Source organism: Corythoichthys intestinalis, chromosome 21, assembly GCF_030265065.1.
Source record: "Corythoichthys intestinalis isolate RoL2023-P3 chromosome 21, ASM3026506v1, whole genome shotgun sequence".
Classification (NCBI taxonomy): domain Eukaryota; kingdom Metazoa; phylum Chordata; class Actinopteri; order Syngnathiformes; family Syngnathidae; genus Corythoichthys; species Corythoichthys intestinalis.
The window spans coordinates 35,681,035-35,697,415 of record NC_080415.1 but is presented as its reverse complement, the minus strand read 5'-3'; the positions used below and the strand labels follow the sequence as shown (position 1 = coordinate 35,697,415).

Sequence of the window (16,381 nt, the reverse complement as noted above, 5' to 3'; positions counted from 1 at the left end):
TCGTTATTTATATGACGAACATGACGTGCTTTTATTTTGAAATGTTTACCGGAGGTATGTTCACTAAACCGCTAATCGAAAGCTTTACACTCCGTAAAAAAACATTCTTCGTCATTGCTTTTGGTGTCACGAATAGATTTAATTTTTTTTCGTCAGCAAATGCTGTTAACCAGCTGTTGAGTGTTATTGTATGACTGATTGGAACTGTACCGCATTGTTTCGCCACAGGGTGTGCTGTCGTGTATTTTATGCTCGGTGTGAAGAAGAAGAAAGTTAAAAGAGGCATTAGAGGCCTGTCCTTAACTTCTCCCTCACTGCACTTTGGCTCTCATGGAGAGCACGTTCGCTCATGTGTTAGAAATAAACGATAGCCGACGTGCAAAGTAGCAATTGAGCTGTAAAAACGGCGAGCTTAGTGGCGTGAAAAACGCGGGAGAGCTAAGTGAAGCTAACGAACAGCTAAGCGGATCCAAGCCATGCTAAACGGAGCTAAGTGAAGCTAAACGGTGCTAAATGAAGCTAAGCAACTGATACTCAGTCCGTCGTCATGGACTAGTCCATTGTAGTGTGTGTGTGTGTGTGGGGGGGGGGGGGGGTAATATAAATGCAGCATTCAAATGGTTTTTAGTTTTGTTTTTTGTTTGTTTGGTATGCTGGCATAATTATACATGACAAATAGTTGGGGGTGCTGCTGGCTCCGGCTCCGGTGGCCCAAGCTCTCACTCGTTGGGGCAAGGGCAGCTGGTTGGGGGGCCCCCCAACTGGTTCGGGGCCTAAGGCGATCGCCTACTTCGCCTGAATAGTAGATCCGCCTATGACCACGTGCGTATGCGGAGATTGAGGGAGGCGGGAGGGGCACTGCCTTCCACTAGTGGCAGAAAAATATCATTACATGTAATTGACGTTCCTATTTAAATAATTAAAATACAGACCTAGCCAGTAAAATGTTGTCTATAAAAGTTGTTAAGCAATAAAACAACAAAAAATGAATGAAATGAACAAGAATCCTACAAATTATTTCATAATGGGGCAAGATGATTTCTCGAACAGATCATATGACTAGTACCTTAGAGACCCTAACCTACTAATTTTATTACTGACAGTGCGTTTTTGGGCATTCGACATGTTTTGCCCCGTACCCACAAAAGTTTAACTCCGCCTATGTATGACCAAGTGCGCAGTGACGACTCATCCAGGAGGTCACAAAGGAACTCAGGACAACCTGTACAGGCCTCCCTTGCCTTGTTTATGGTCAGTGTCCGTGACTCAACAACAATGACGAGACCAGGGGGGAAATGGCGTCAAGGGCAGTTCCAAAAAAAATAGAAAAAAACACTGCTGACCAACGCAAACAAAGTGTCATCTTTCTTTTGGACTTTAATTCAATTGAAATGCTGTGGCATGACCTTAAAAAGACTGTAAATACCAAAAACCTTCTAGTGTTGCGCCATTTTTCAGAGGATCGGAATCAAGTGAAAAGGATCGGGTTTTTAATTGAAAAAATGTTTTTATGCTTCATGCTTGTACAGCCTCCAACTCTCCATCCTGCTGGTTTTCTTGGTCAGCAGTGCCCTTGAGTTAGCTATTTAAAGTTAATGATGGTTGACAGGGGTGCTGCTTTGAGCTTGCCAGAGAAGCTTGGTAGCTCTACCATCAAGCGCACAGCTGACAACATGATGTTGATGATATGATGTGATTGTGACATCGTTGACACGTGTAGCGGTAGTGTGCTGTGGCAACTCATTGTTTAAGTGAGAGGCTGTTCTCAGCAGCGTGAGTGGATTTGAGTGGACTCACTCAATGAAGCATTTGATAAAGGCAAGCATTTTTCTATGTCATTCTTGTTTAAAAATCCCATTATGAAGGTGGCACAGTGGGATAGTAACATGTTTAAAACTAGACTCTCTATCGTCAGATCCTCAAAATCAGGTGACTCGGACTCTGGTGCAAAAATATGCAATCGGGACATCCCTCGATCCCACCCCTACCGTCTAAATAGGTGATTTCAAAATCAATTCCCCTCTTTTACTATACCACAGCACATATTTGTGACCTTGCCTGGCAGTGAATGAATTAGGCTATTGATAACTTTTGAAGAGATGTCCACTGTAGTTACCACTGTCCCTGAAAGACTTAAAAATAGATTAACTAATTAAAAAACACAAACTTAGCAGTTGCTTCTTTCTCCACATGATGAACAAAGTCACTGTTATTCTGTAGATTTAAAATTATTCCGTCCCCAGCATGTCTTACATCAATAGAATCATTCATTCGAAGAAGAAATAATATCATTCGTAATGTAACTCAACAGGGAGCGGCTTTGAATAAGCCATCCAGAGTGAAACTCTACTCCAAATAATTATTTGTGCCTGCTATTAATGTTGGACCCCTACCGGTCACATACCTACTTCATTTTACTACCTGGATCAAACGGCGCCCCCTGTCAGTTACTGAACTTCTGGATGAAAAATATTCAAACAATAGGATCTGTTTGACTAAAAAAAATGAACTAACTAATTTGAGATACATCATTATTCCCCTTGTTGGGTAGGCAGAAAACCCAGATTGGCTTTCCATTGATTTTTACTCATGCATTTGTAGCCCAGAGAAAAATATTGAAGCGTTATTCCCAATAACAACACTAGAGGGCATGAGCGACATTTGAAAGAAGTCAGAGACTCGCGACTGTGACGTCACGCGCATGCGCACTTCCTTGTGGAACGTAGGCCTTTTCTGAGGGGGAAAAAGTTTTGTTCGCCCCAGTAAGAAACAAAAAAAAGATAAAGAAAAGCAAATTGACGAATGCATCAACCACTGCTGTGTGGCGTCTGTTGCTTAAAGCGAATTCAGACGGTCGCGTGGTGAAAATATTAAACGGAAACCACTCGGTAAGATGTGGAAACACAATTCGCTAATTTGCTAATGCTAAACTTGCATTCATGGGTAACTGCTCGCGCCTTATTCATGTAGGCCAAAAGCCTTGTGTGAGAGGAAGAGGACCAGGTGTCGTCAATTAAGACTATTCGGTGAGATATTTTGTTAAGATCTGTTTGAGATGTTATAAAATATAGTTTTCATTTGAAGGGAAAAGAAATGTAATAATCATTTTTGTTTTGGAAAATATATAATATACAGTGTTGCATGAAAAAACGCTTTTGAAAACATGATTAACATTTTTGTATATGTGAAAATGTCATTTATCGCATACAAAATTCTTTGTAAATGACTAGAAGTGTATTATAATAAAGTTTAATAAAGTGTAACTTTTAAATTTAAAGGGAACCACAGACAGAAAAACTTTTAAAAGATAAATATCAGTATGAGTTATAAATAGTAAATGGTGTTATACTTATATAATAATTTGATATTCAAACCCCTCCTAATGTTTTCATTTTTATAAAATTTGTACTAGTAGGTCACCATTGTTGTTGATGACGCAATGCACTCTGGGCGGTGACGTCACTGGGCAGCGCTGCCGTACTTCCACAGTGTCGCTCATTAGCTACATAGACATGTCGTCGATTCTGCCCATCCAATTTGAACCCTAGCGGAAGAGTGATGAGCCAGACAGCACTGCGAATATTTCAAAAAACGAGCAGCAAAAGCAATTAAATGAAGGTCTCCAGCGGGATTTGAAGTGCGGCTGATTTGACCATGGGATTAGAACACACGGTTCACTTCAGAGAGAAGCATACAACAATAATATTGGGATTGCATAATAGGGTTTATTGAACACACAAAAAAAACAGGCGATTGCGAAAAGGGAGACACAAAAAGGGTTGGTGACTGTAGGTCGGGATCCATGTAAAGAAAAAAAAAAAAAAACGAGGGAAAACCACGGTGAGGCAGAAAAATGGGGAAAAATACAAGGTAATGATGCAACTAGCAACAAAGGGGTTTACAAACTGTCAAATGGCAGCAAGCCAATATCTTGGCAAGCCGCCTAGGATCGGTTTAAAGACACTGTTGATGAGCTGGAATTGGATACAGGTACGACGTTGGGAACTGATCCCACAGCTCTATAACGAAACAATCTGACCAGCAGCAGAAGGTGACAAAATCATGCCAGTCGTGACGCATCATGCTAGTTTTGATTGCTAGCTAGCACACCTATTCTCCCAGTCCAACTGCGTCATCACCCCCAGCGTGCATTGTGCACGTAAAACATGGCGCCCTTCGTAGGTCAAAACGTACTAAATAGGTTTTTAAATCAATGGCAATAATATATGTGTTTTTAATAACGTATTTTAGTAAAAGAAAACAATTGTGGCTTATTAGAGGCAGGGGTTAATTTGTTCCTGATCCTGCCGGAACCAGATCCGGCACCTCTCGATTTTGGCCTCTCTGTGTTCCGGGACTTATTTGGGCAGATCTGGCACCTCTCGTGTATAGAAAATATTAATAATACAGTGCTAGCTAAAAGTATTGGCCCCTTGCAATTCTGTCAGATAATGCTCAATTTCTCCCAGTTAATGATTGCAATTACAAATACTTTGGTAGTAATAGCTTCATTTTCTCATAGAACACCTGTGGAGGGATTTGAAAATAGAAGACTTGAGAGCTGGATCAGTTGGCTAAAGAAGAATAGTCCAAAATTCCAGCAGAACATTGTAAGAAACTCATTGATGGATACCGGAAGCTGTTGTTCGCAGTTATTTTGTCTAAAGATTGTGCTACCAAGTATTAGGCTGAGGGTGCCAATACTTTTGTCTGGCCCATTTTTGGAGTTTTGTGTAAAATGATCATGATTTAATTTTCTTTTCATTCTCTTTTGTGTTTTTTTCATTGCAAGCAAAATAAATTTAGATATTACTACCAAAGCATTTGTAATTGCGATCATTTTCTGGGAGAAATTGAGCATTATCTGAAAGAATTGCAAGGGTGCCAATACTTTTGGCCAGCACTGTAGCCTAAATAATTGTAAATTGTTGTCGTAACATTTATAAAGTTAATTATTAAATTAAGGCTTGTAAGTCCCACAGCATGGCAAGTAGATATTTGCATGTTGTTTTCAGCACCATTTTCTGCATATGTTCCGGGACCTGTGCCCGTCTCGTCATCCCTGCGCTGTCATTTGTACTTTGCATTCCGGCACCTTATGATTTACAAATTAAAGCACTGAATAGAGGCTATGAGTCTTGAAGTCCTCTGCATTGTAAAAATGGAGTACTTTAGTTAGTTAAACTTTAAAATTGTCATGTAACATTAACCAATTACACATACTGTATGTGACATGCCTATTCTAATAAAGTTCAAACAAAAGTCTTCAAGATAACAATAGCAGTCACAAGGTGCAAGGACAAACAGAGAGAATGGAAGGTCCCGAGTCAGCCCCCCCGGCAACGGCCTCATTAATGCAAACACTGGGTTGCTATGGAGGTTGCAACACACAATTAGTTCCTTCCTGCTCATGCGGTTCGGACCCAGTGAAAGACATGGACGAGTCACCTGCTGAGGACCAAAGACTAGATTTTCTAAAAGAATACGTGCTAAGGACTCTCAATGTCAAACTTGACCGCTGGCAAAAATGTCTGTCATGCGAAGAGAACTTGCAGATTTTGCTGGACTTCCTGGACAAATCACAGCAGGATACGTTGGTGGTGTGCATGACCCCGACAGGACTGCTGAAACCAAGTGCTACCTTCACATTTCACTCTAAAAGCAAAGCGGTGTACTTTTTAAAGCGACGCAAAACAACATTGAGTCCCGATCACATGGAGGATAACTTGGTCTGTGGGGACTTGTCCTACAAGACACTTGATCAGTTTTCTTTGCTGATTGAGGAGGTAAGACAATAGTCAAAAAGTGTGTTAAATATGTCCATTGGATAAAACGTGTAATTGAACTATCTAACTCAGTGGCAGTTTTAATTTTTGTTTTTGCAGTATGAATAAAACTCAGATGAATATATGCATTCAACATACAGTACATAAGTACTGTATTTGTTTATTATGACAATAAATCCTCAAGATGGCATTTACATTATTAACATTCTTTCTGTGAGAGGGATCCACGGATAGAAAGACTTGTAATTCTTAAAGGATAAATGTGACTTTGTATATTGTGACTAATTATTGCCATCTAGTGTATTTGTTGAGCTTTCAGTAAATGATACTGTAGCCATTTAACTGTTCTGCCCAAATGCATGATGGGAAGTGCAACCATGACTGTGCATAGTGGCACCAATTGATATATCTTCTCTTTTTTTTTTTTTTTTTTTTTTTTAAAAAAAAAACCTGTCCTGTTCAACTGTTTGACACAGAGAATGGAAGTCTAAGTGCCCGGATAGTCTGAACAGTTTTAATGTTTCACATTGAGAATCTGACATACTCCCATTGTGATCTTTCAAAATACCTTTTTATTATGACAAAGCAGCGAACAGGAAGGGATTATGGGGGGACAGAAGAAAAATACAAGAGAAGAAAGAAAAGAAACACAAACAAAAACAAGAAATACATGGTCTTCTCTTCTCTGTGATATATCTTCTCTGCGTTGGGAAATAACATAGGGTGTTAAGAAAAAGATCAACTACTACCTTTCTTCCCCACATTACTTCCCATGATATTTCTAATTGTTGAGAGAGGGATTTTAAGGCCTTAGCCAATTAAAAAAAGGCTCCAAAGACTGCCAAAATTCACTCTACTCATTTTACGCTGCCTTTTAGCTCTATATATAAGTAAAACGACGTCATTATAGATTAAACGCTACAGTGCGTGAGTGGGTCGTGCACCGCATGCGTTAATTGCGTTAAATGATTTAACGTGATTAATTTTTTAAAAATTAATTGCCGTCGTTAATGCAATGAATTTGATAGCCCTACTTTAAGCCAAAATTAAAGACTCTGGATGAGTGTAAGACATTTTGTCTGTAATGTTAAATACAATTAGAAAACGATTTAATTAAAAAATATATATTAAAAAAAAGGCATGTCCGATATTTTTTTTGCCAATTCCGATACTTTGAAAATGACGTGATCGGACCTGATCTTATCACCAAAAAGGTCCTTTTTAATTCCGTCTATTGTAATTTTTAACTAAATATACTGTAATGTTCGGACTATCAGCTGCTACTTTTTCCCCTCATTTTGAATCCTGCGGTTTATTGTCCTGTGCGGCTTATTTGTTGATTTATTTGGGTTAATGGGTAACATGTTATTTGACAGCAGTGTCATAAGACTGCCAATCATGGGCATTAATGAATGTTTATGACAGATGTCATTAAGTGTCATCTGGCAAATTATGTCACAAACTCCATTTATGTCCAGGTCAGATCTTTTAGATCCATTCAAAAGTGACATAATTTGCCGTATGACTCATAATGACATCTGTCATAAGCACTCATTAATGCTCATGGCAGTGTCATTTCATAATTATGATGGTCTTATGACAGTCTTATGTCGCTACTGTCAAATAAAGTGTAACTAAATATCATAACTTGCATTAACTGAAACAACTGGAACGGTAACTGAAGAAATAATTAGCAAAGAACATGAATTTTAATTATTATTTACATCAGCAGCACTGCAATGCATACTAGGAGGCATATTGGATGACAACAGTGTTGACAGCAGGTGGCAGCAGAGGTTGACTGTCTCCCTCAAGGGAGCAGTGACGGATAAATGAAGCTTCTTAAAGCAATGAAGCTTTGTAGCCAATTGGTTCAAAGCTTCATGGTGATTCATTTGGTTTTGTGACAGTTTTATTATGCCGCTCTCAAATAAAGTATTATCGGTTAATATCTTTTGGTGGAAATATCCCATAACACAGTGAGGACAGCTGCGGTTTATTGTCCAGTGCGGCTTATCTATGAACAAATGTCGTTTCCGTGTCAAATTTTGTGGGTGGTGGCTTATAGTCAGGTGCACCTTAAAATGGTATATACTGAATGTTAGCTTAACCCAAACTTAAGTGCTGACACTTTCAAAATCAGTGACACGGGATAGCCACGAATGTTGTTAAATCGGTAAGCCAGGGGTGGGATAAATCATCACAAAACACAGACATACGGTGCGGACACAAAAACAGTTAATGAAAAATGAATTATGAAGTGATGAACACACCACTACTCTGAGGTGGGTAGTCAAAAACTTTACTCAAGAATAGCATAACTTCTAAACAGTATACCTACACTAAAAGTAAAAGTAGTCATCCAAAAAATCTGTTCTACTGCAAGTAAAAACATATTCAGGAAAAAAAATACTCAATGAGTAACATTTTTTTTTTCTTTTTTTTTTTTTTAAGCTATGGTATTTTTTTTTCTCAGTACAACGTCAGCAATACGAACTGTTATTATTATACTGTTCTGTGCTATAACCTATTCCATACCCGTTCAGAGAACATGAATGCCCTCTAGTGGAGAAAGCATATTTCCTACCACTAAATTAAAACAATCAAATCTCGGTGCCAAATACTGGGCGGTGAGGTTGAAATCTGCACTGTCGAGCAAAATAGTTTATTTTTTTCGGTGCTTTAAAGATGCCCAGCGTTTAAACACGCCGGTGTGAATATAGGACTTCCAACTGCAAGCTTATGTGTGGTCATGTGACTGTATTGTTACATCTACAGGTAATCTCCGGGTTACGATGGACCGGACTTACGCGATTTCAACTTAACAACACCGAAGTCTCGTCGGCCATTTTGTCCCCATGCGTTTGAACACGCCGGCGTGAATTTAGGACTTCTAACTGCAAGCTTATGTGTGGTCATGTGACTGTATTATTACGTCTGCAGGTAGTCCCGGGGTTACAATGTACCAGATTTATGTGATTTCACCTTAACGACGCCGAAGTCTTGTCAGCCATTTTTTCGCGACACGTTTGAATACGCCGGCGTAAATTTAGGACTTCTAACTGCAAGCTTATGTGTGGTCATATGATTGTATTGTTATATCTATAGGTAATCCCCGTGCTACGATGTACCTGACTAACGTGATTTCAACTTAACAATGCCATGGTCTCGTCGGCCATTTTGTCTCCACGCGTTTGAACATGCCGGCGTGAATTTAGGACTTCTAACTGCAAGCTTATGTGTGGTCATGTGACTGTACTAGTATTGTTACGTTTATAGGTAGTCCCCGGGGTTACAATGTCCTCAACTGACGTGATTAACAACGCCGAAGCCTCGTCGGCCGTTTTGTCTCCACCCGTTTGAACACGTCGGCGTGAATTTAGGACTTCTAACTGCAAGCTTATGTATGATTATGTGACTGTATTGTTGCGTCTACAGGTAGTCACCGGGTTACGACGTACCTGTCTTACGTGATTTCAACTTAACGACGCCGAAGTCTCATCGGCCATTTTGTCTCGACGCGTTTGAACACACTGGCGTGAGCTTAGGACTTCTAACTGCAAGTTTATGTTTGGTCATGTGACTGTATTTTTACATGTACAGGTAATCCCCGGGTTACGATGTACCCGAATTACGTGATTTCAACTTCATCGATGACAAAGTTTCGTCGGCCATTTTGTCTCCAGTGTTTTTTTTTTGTTTTGTTTTTTATTTTTGCGTAAACAGTACCTTATTATTGTACCTCTCAGTAGATTTTTTTTCTTACTCTATTGTTATGACGTGTTATTTCCTCGCTAAATGGCGAAGTTATTCAACTTGACAGAGAGCATACAAGGCTATTGTGGTTTTTGAAGCTTTTGACTCGATAAATCATTTGTTCTTTTTGCCTAATATAGGTTGTGGCACCACTGCTCTCCAACAGCAAGAACCACACTGAATGGCCTCAGGTGGTGTCCCAAGATGTCATAAACCTCATCCACTTCATTAAGAGCAACATGTTAGTAATGTCCGGAAAAGTCCAAGGCAAGACGTTGCTGCCCTATTGTGCTGGTTTTGAGAGCATGGAGCAATCTGCCTTGGAAGCTGACTACAGGTAACGCAACTAAACTTGACTGTATGTTAATGATTTCTTTTTACACTGTTTACATTCAAAAACCTGTGAAAATGGTCAGGGGAGAAAAGAGCATCATTCACTCCTTGGAGTCAACAGTGATTGAGTGGAGCCATCAGATACGGGCAATGCTGATAAAAGACTCTGCTGAGGCTTTGTTTGAAGGCAAAAACCCAACACCACACACAGAGCTGCTCTTCTGGAAGAACAGGTCAGCAGATCTTTTACGACAGATACTAAATTTCCACCGGCAACGTTAAAATGCTTTGTCACAGCGCACAGCAGTTAAATGATTGTATAACGTGTTGTCATTTTACCCAATATTTATTTTTTCATAGCACCTGCCCAGTCATGTGTGTCATGTCTGATTCCAGTTGGAGAGTTGTGTTTCTTTTGCTTTTGTTTTCTTCAGAAAAAAAAAACTAGCTGTGATATTGATATTCCACATCAATAAATACACACTGATTGCAACATATGAGTCTTGAAGATTAGTTTTTGTTTATTGAATATTTGCACAAAGAAGTGTTTGGATTACTGAAAAAACAAACATGTATCTACAAACCAACTCAAAATTAATTATTACTCAAATTGTTTTTTTTTATCCAAACTGAATTTTAATGACTACTTATGTAGGTTACATATTTGAATATATATTACATTGTGCTAATATCTGAACAGTGTGGATCTGTATTATTTTTTTATGACATGTTTATTAGATAATTAGGTCTTATTGCTATGGATATATTTGACACAAAAATCGGCATCTTTTATTGAATTTAACACTTTTGTTACACACACACAGCAGCAAGCCATGTGATTTGTTTAATAAAATCATTAGGACTGCAGTCAAGTGCGTAGGTTTGCATAGGGACACTAGGGACATAACACTACCAAATTTTCAGGGTGCTCAAATTGTCCCAACCACGTTTTAAGCATCCTTATTTGCATTATTCAATGAGTTCAGTTATTTATGTAATTTAGATCGTCTTCCCATATGTTGTAAGAAAAGAACAAACCCGACAAGTTTTTTTTTTCGGCCAGCAGCAGCCACTGTAAGTAAGGTAAAAAGACGTCAATGTTGTGGAAATGGGGAGAAACACCACTAAATTTGCTACTGAAAGTCGGACCTGCTACAGAGTTAGCATAACATTAAACTGTGTAAGCTTGCTAACCTGCAAAACTACTTCGGCCAGGGCAGCCTCCACAAGAAACAACAAAATCAAGCTAGCCGTCCCTCATTTGGATCGTTGTTTGCAATATGTGCAAATGGGATTGCAAAAAAAACGTTGAGCTATCCAAGAACGGGTCCACTTCTGGGGGACGCTGACATGAACATGAAATTACATTTAAAAACAAAAATTGTGAAATGAAATCACACATTAGAATTTCATGAGAGTACTTTGGTTCGAGTCTTGAGGTTGTCGAATATACCTTAGATGTAGATCGGTCCTTGGATATTTCCGTTTTTTTTTATTTTATTTTATTTTTATTTATTTTTTTAATTATAATTATAGTGATATGAAAAAGTATGAACCTTTTTGGAATTTCTCACGTCTGCATAAAATCACCATCAAATGTGATCTGATCTTTGTCAAAATCACACAGATGAAAATACAGTGTCTGCTTTAACTAACACCACCCAAACATTTATAGTTTTGCATATTTTAATATGGATAGCATGCAAACAATGACAGAGGGGGGACAAATAAGTGAACCATCACATTTAATATTTTGTTCCTTTTAATTTATTTATTTATTGTATTTATATTATTATTATTATTCATATTATTATTTATATTTATTATTTACATTATTATTTAATTATTATTTGTTATTATTTAAATTATTATTCAAATTATAAATAATTAGTATTTATGATATATTACTTACATTATTTCTTTATTTTATTTATTTATTTAATTTATATATTTATTTATTTTTTAAATGTATTGCCTTTTATTTATCCCTTTCATTTATTTTTTGTGTGAGAAATTCCAAAAGGTTCAGATGCTTTTTCATATGTCTCGGGGTGCTCCAGTGTCCCCCAGAAGTGGAGCCATTCTTGGATAGCTCCCTAGTTCATATTCGTGGGAAATGTAGCTCTGACCACCTTTCAATAATGTGTTTGGTCTTATTAATTTCCCATCCCTAGCAAAAAGTGTATATGCAGGTTAAGCTGTTATATCGTCCCTACCAATGTTGAGACCAAACTTATGTCCTTGTCTACTGGTATTGAACATTTTGCTCTAACTTTCTGCAAAAAATGCCATGCACGTTTTAGGAAAAAAATAGGGGCATGCATAAAGCTTTACCTATATTGCTCCTTTGATTAGTTACCAAATAAACATTTGAATCGGATAATTCAAATTCTTTCATTGTTACATATTCAAATAATTTCACATGAAAGACCTTTCTAGGCATTCGTAATTTGCAAGACTTTCAGAAGCTGTTAAAGCCAGACAAATGTGACCTTTTGTGTTCTCCATCTACTTTCTCTCTTTAAGATATGCTGATTTGGAATGCATTTACTCACAGTTAACATCGCACAAAGGGAACAAAATGGAGACACTGCTCGATGCTGTCGAGAGTAGCTATTCCCCTGCTTTTCAAAACATTCGACGGGAAGTCTCGGCAGGTAATTACAGATTGTGTAGAAGGAGATAGTCAAGTCGGCTCTCTAATTCAGAGAGTTAACTTTGATCTGGATTAAGTGTTGTAAAATGCAGTTGCGTTCAAAATGATTCAAGTCGTACTGCAGCATAGTTTTAAGTTTTTATCACTTGTAATTAGATCAAATAAGGACTTGTGAAATGACAAATGTACTCTTGACAGCTTTGGAGGAGGCAACGGATATCTGCATCTTCTTGACGCCACTGCAGCACTTGTTTGAGGACATAGAGAATAAAGATTTTTCCGATATCAAAAGTCTGCTCGGCCCCATGATGCACACAGTATGTCTAGTGTGGGCCAACTCTGGACACTACAACACTCCAGCACGACTAATTGTTCTACTGCAAAAGATCTGCAACCTTCTTATACAGCAGGTCAGTTGTAGGGTTCTGCCCCACATTTTTATGGCATTCAGTAGACACACTTTTTTTTTTCTGCCACAAAAGCTGTTTCTGAAATAAGCACCTGTCAGAAAATGGGTAGCCAGTGCAAAGGGACTGCTACATTTGTCCATTAAAGACAAGTTGAGAGTATTTCTCCCTTGAGTTGCTTCCGATAAAAGCCTCATTAAATTTCTCTTGCAGTATTTCTTTTTAACACTACTTTTAAAGCAATTGAAAAGATTTGTTGTGGTTCTTTACTCCTTTAAGAAATATCTGTGTTTATACGTCGGCCCTGAAAATATTAATAGACAACCATTTGAATGTCTCGTGTGAGGCAATAGGGCACCGGAGCTGACAGCTAGCGAGGTCATGCTAGCTTAAAAAGGCGCTGGAGACTTTACACAGTGGACACGTTATGCACAAAAATAATGCTCAGTTGTAATTTGCCACTGTAACAGGGTGGTAGGTGGGTACCAGACTTTCTCTATGGCATAGCTCCCGGGGCGTGGCCTCCTCTCTCCCTGGGCTGCGGGGGTGGGGTCTTGGGTCCGATCTCGTGCCGCCCCGCGGCGGCTTCTTAGCATTCTCCTGCTTTCGCCTTCCCCTCTTTTCTGCCTGGGTATCCACCCTGCGCTTCGGCGCGGGACACTGGCTGGGTGCCGGTTGGTTGGCTAGGTATCGCCTGCTGCGCTTGTCTTGGTGGGCTGTTGGGGGTCCCACAATGTGCTGTGCTGGTTGGCGGGCCGCGGCGGTGGCTCATGGGCCGGGTGGGCCTGCGGGGGGGGCGTCCCCCTTATCCCATCCCCGAAGGCCGGTTGATGGGGGCGCTGATGACCCTGGATCCCAGAGGGATGACGACGGCCCTTTGCTGGGCTGCAGGAGGAAGGATGGGCTGTGCTGGCTCCCCCCCTTCACCCCCCTTTATTGGCTGGGAAGGGCCATGGCCCTGGGGCGGCTCCCACACGGCATCTCCAGTCATCTGTGGGACTATCACGTGCCTGATGGGATCCATGCATGACTAGGTGCAATTAGACACTCAAGTAGAAAACCTTGGTGTCAGGATTAGCGATGAGACAGCATAGAGTAGGATGCCAACAAACTTACACTCACAAGGGATTCACACAAATTCTGGGATCTAGACCACATGGCTGATTTGTATACACTCCACCCCTCGCAATCACTTATGTTTCAGACTCTATACCCCCCACCCCTTCCTTGGTCATCAGGCCCCCACATGGTGTCAACCGGAAATTCAATTAGCTAAATATAGCACCAACATATTCATAGTTAGTTCAGGCGTTCAATGTATTTGTTGTTGTTTTTTGTGCTTCTTTTGTCTCTCTCTCTCTCTCTCTCTTCTTGTCTTCTGTTCCCCCCAACCCCTTCTTGTTCACTGCTTTCTCCCAATAAACGAGGTACGTTGAGTGATGCATTAAAACTGTTCAGACCAACCGGACGCTCAGATCTCCATTCTCTGTGTCAAGCAGCTGAACAGGACAAGTTAAAAAATCCCTCAAGTATTTTATTTATGTTTTTTTTTTTTTTACCGGTGAAATTTTTACTGGAGCACCGTGGCTTAGTAATGGGGTATGTGCCCGAGTGAAATTGGTCTGGCGACGCCCATGAGTAATATGATAACTTTTTGTGGTTGTAGTTTGAAATTAATTTGAAATTATAGTGCATTATACTCAGGGATATAATATGTATATTACTTGGTAATGTAAATGATGTGACATTGTACCCTAATGATGAATAAACTAAATTGTTTTTTTCCACTACCGAATACAGGCTATGGGTTATTTGGCACCGGATGAACTTCTCAAAGGAGAGCTTTCGGAAAGTCTTCTGAAGGTGAAAACATGCTTAGAGATTTTGGAGCTCTTCAGGAGCATCTTTGAGGAAAGACGGGCCAATCTGGGCCAGTACCAACACAATGGGAGCTTGGTGAAGCCTTGGGATTTTCCCCCCAATTTGGTCTTTTTTAGACTTGATTGTTTTGTCAACAGAGTCAAGTCCATTGAGGTGACTATGTTTATATACTGTAAATCATTTTAAAACAAATGCTGACCTTAAGAATATTGTTCTAGTAGGATTGTTTATTTCGATTCACTTTTTTCTATTGTTCAGGACATACTTCAGACAGCAGTGGACTTCTTGAAGCTTGAGAAACTGGAGATTGGAGGTATTCGAGGTCGAGCACTAAGCCAACAGCTCCAGCTACTCCACCAAGTGTTTTTCGATCATTTCAAGATTTTAACAGACAAGCCTTATGATTGCTTAGACCTCAACAACAAAGTGAGTGGTATTTTGGCTTTCTCTGGTTTTAGTTCAGCATTTCATGTTTGAACTCCGCAAGCAATTTCAACCCTGAACACTTCACAGCACACACGAGGCGTGTTACTTCAGAGCATACTACTCAGGCCCAAATGTCATCTTGTTGCTCAACCAAGTTGTTCCTTAGTAACGGAGGGGAAAGCAATTTACTCTGCTTGTAATAACTGGTTGGCAATTCTTGTTGGATGGCTTTGAGTTAGTGAGATGTGAAAAGGAATATGCTCCTGTATGTAGGCTCAGTGTATAACCCCACTAATGATTGGTGCTGTGGCGTTTGGCCTTCTCCTATGCAGGAGTTTGAGAAAGATGTGTGGGACTTCCAATTGATCGTGGATGACACCGAAAGGCGACTAGGAGCCATTCTCTGTCAGGCCTTGGACGATGCTTCGGGATTGGAGCAAGCCTTCAAGGTTTTGGGATTTTGCAAAACATCAAATGCACATTCACGTGATCGTCTCTTCTCCTTGTCTGCAGGTGCTGGATATGTTTGGGGGTTTGCTGGAGCGTCCTTTAGTATCACAAGATGTTTTAGACAGATACCCTCGCTTAGTAAGCATGTTTGACAAGGATCTGGACAGCTGCAAACTGCTTTACCATGAACATATCATCGCAAATGAGCTGGGTAAGTTTTATGATAGCAATGAATGAATGAATGTACAGACATTCAAAAAGTCGTTAGTGTCCTAAAGTAAGTGGAATTTACAGCAAGAGAGATGGGATAGGCTCCAGTTAATCTGTGACTATAATGAGAAACATGAATGGGTGGATACCGTATTTTCCGGACTATAAGTCACACCTGAGTATAAGTCGCACCAGCCATAAAATGCCCAACAAAGAGGAAAAAAAACATCTAAAAGTCGCACCAGAGTATAAGTCGCATTTTTGGGGGAAATTTACTTCATAAAATCCAACACATAGAACAGATATGTCATCTTGAAAGGCAATTTCAAATAAAAATACAATAGAGAACAACATGCTGAATGAGTATACAGTATGATAATGTTACATGATGCATGAACAACGAAACGTGGCCGGTATGTTAACGTAACATAACTATTAAAAGTTATTCAGATAACTATTGTAGAGCTGTCCCGACT

General features: G+C 39.6%; 1 protein-coding gene across 1 annotated transcript in view; it reads left to right on the top strand.

The window, feature by feature from the left end:
• The first annotated feature begins 2,747 nt into the window (after positions 1 to 2,747).
• dnah9 (dynein, axonemal, heavy chain 9) overlaps positions 2,748 to 16,381 on the top strand; it is a 38,360-nt gene continuing 24,726 nt past the window's right edge. Inside the window, exons 1-10 of the mRNA XM_057825529.1 lie at positions 2,748 to 2,888; positions 2,971 to 3,026; positions 9,683 to 9,879; positions 9,959 to 10,108; positions 12,402 to 12,532; positions 12,730 to 12,941; positions 14,739 to 14,972; positions 15,078 to 15,245; positions 15,578 to 15,694; positions 15,759 to 15,906. Coding sequence (XP_057681512.1) covers positions 9,782 to 9,879; positions 9,959 to 10,108; positions 12,402 to 12,532; positions 12,730 to 12,941; positions 14,739 to 14,972; positions 15,078 to 15,245; positions 15,578 to 15,694; positions 15,759 to 15,906 — 1,258 coding nt within the window. The 5' untranslated portion in view covers positions 2,748 to 2,888; positions 2,971 to 3,026; positions 9,683 to 9,781. The remainder of the gene's footprint in view (positions 2,889 to 2,970; positions 3,027 to 9,682; positions 9,880 to 9,958; positions 10,109 to 12,401; positions 12,533 to 12,729; positions 12,942 to 14,738; positions 14,973 to 15,077; positions 15,246 to 15,577; positions 15,695 to 15,758; positions 15,907 to 16,381) is intronic.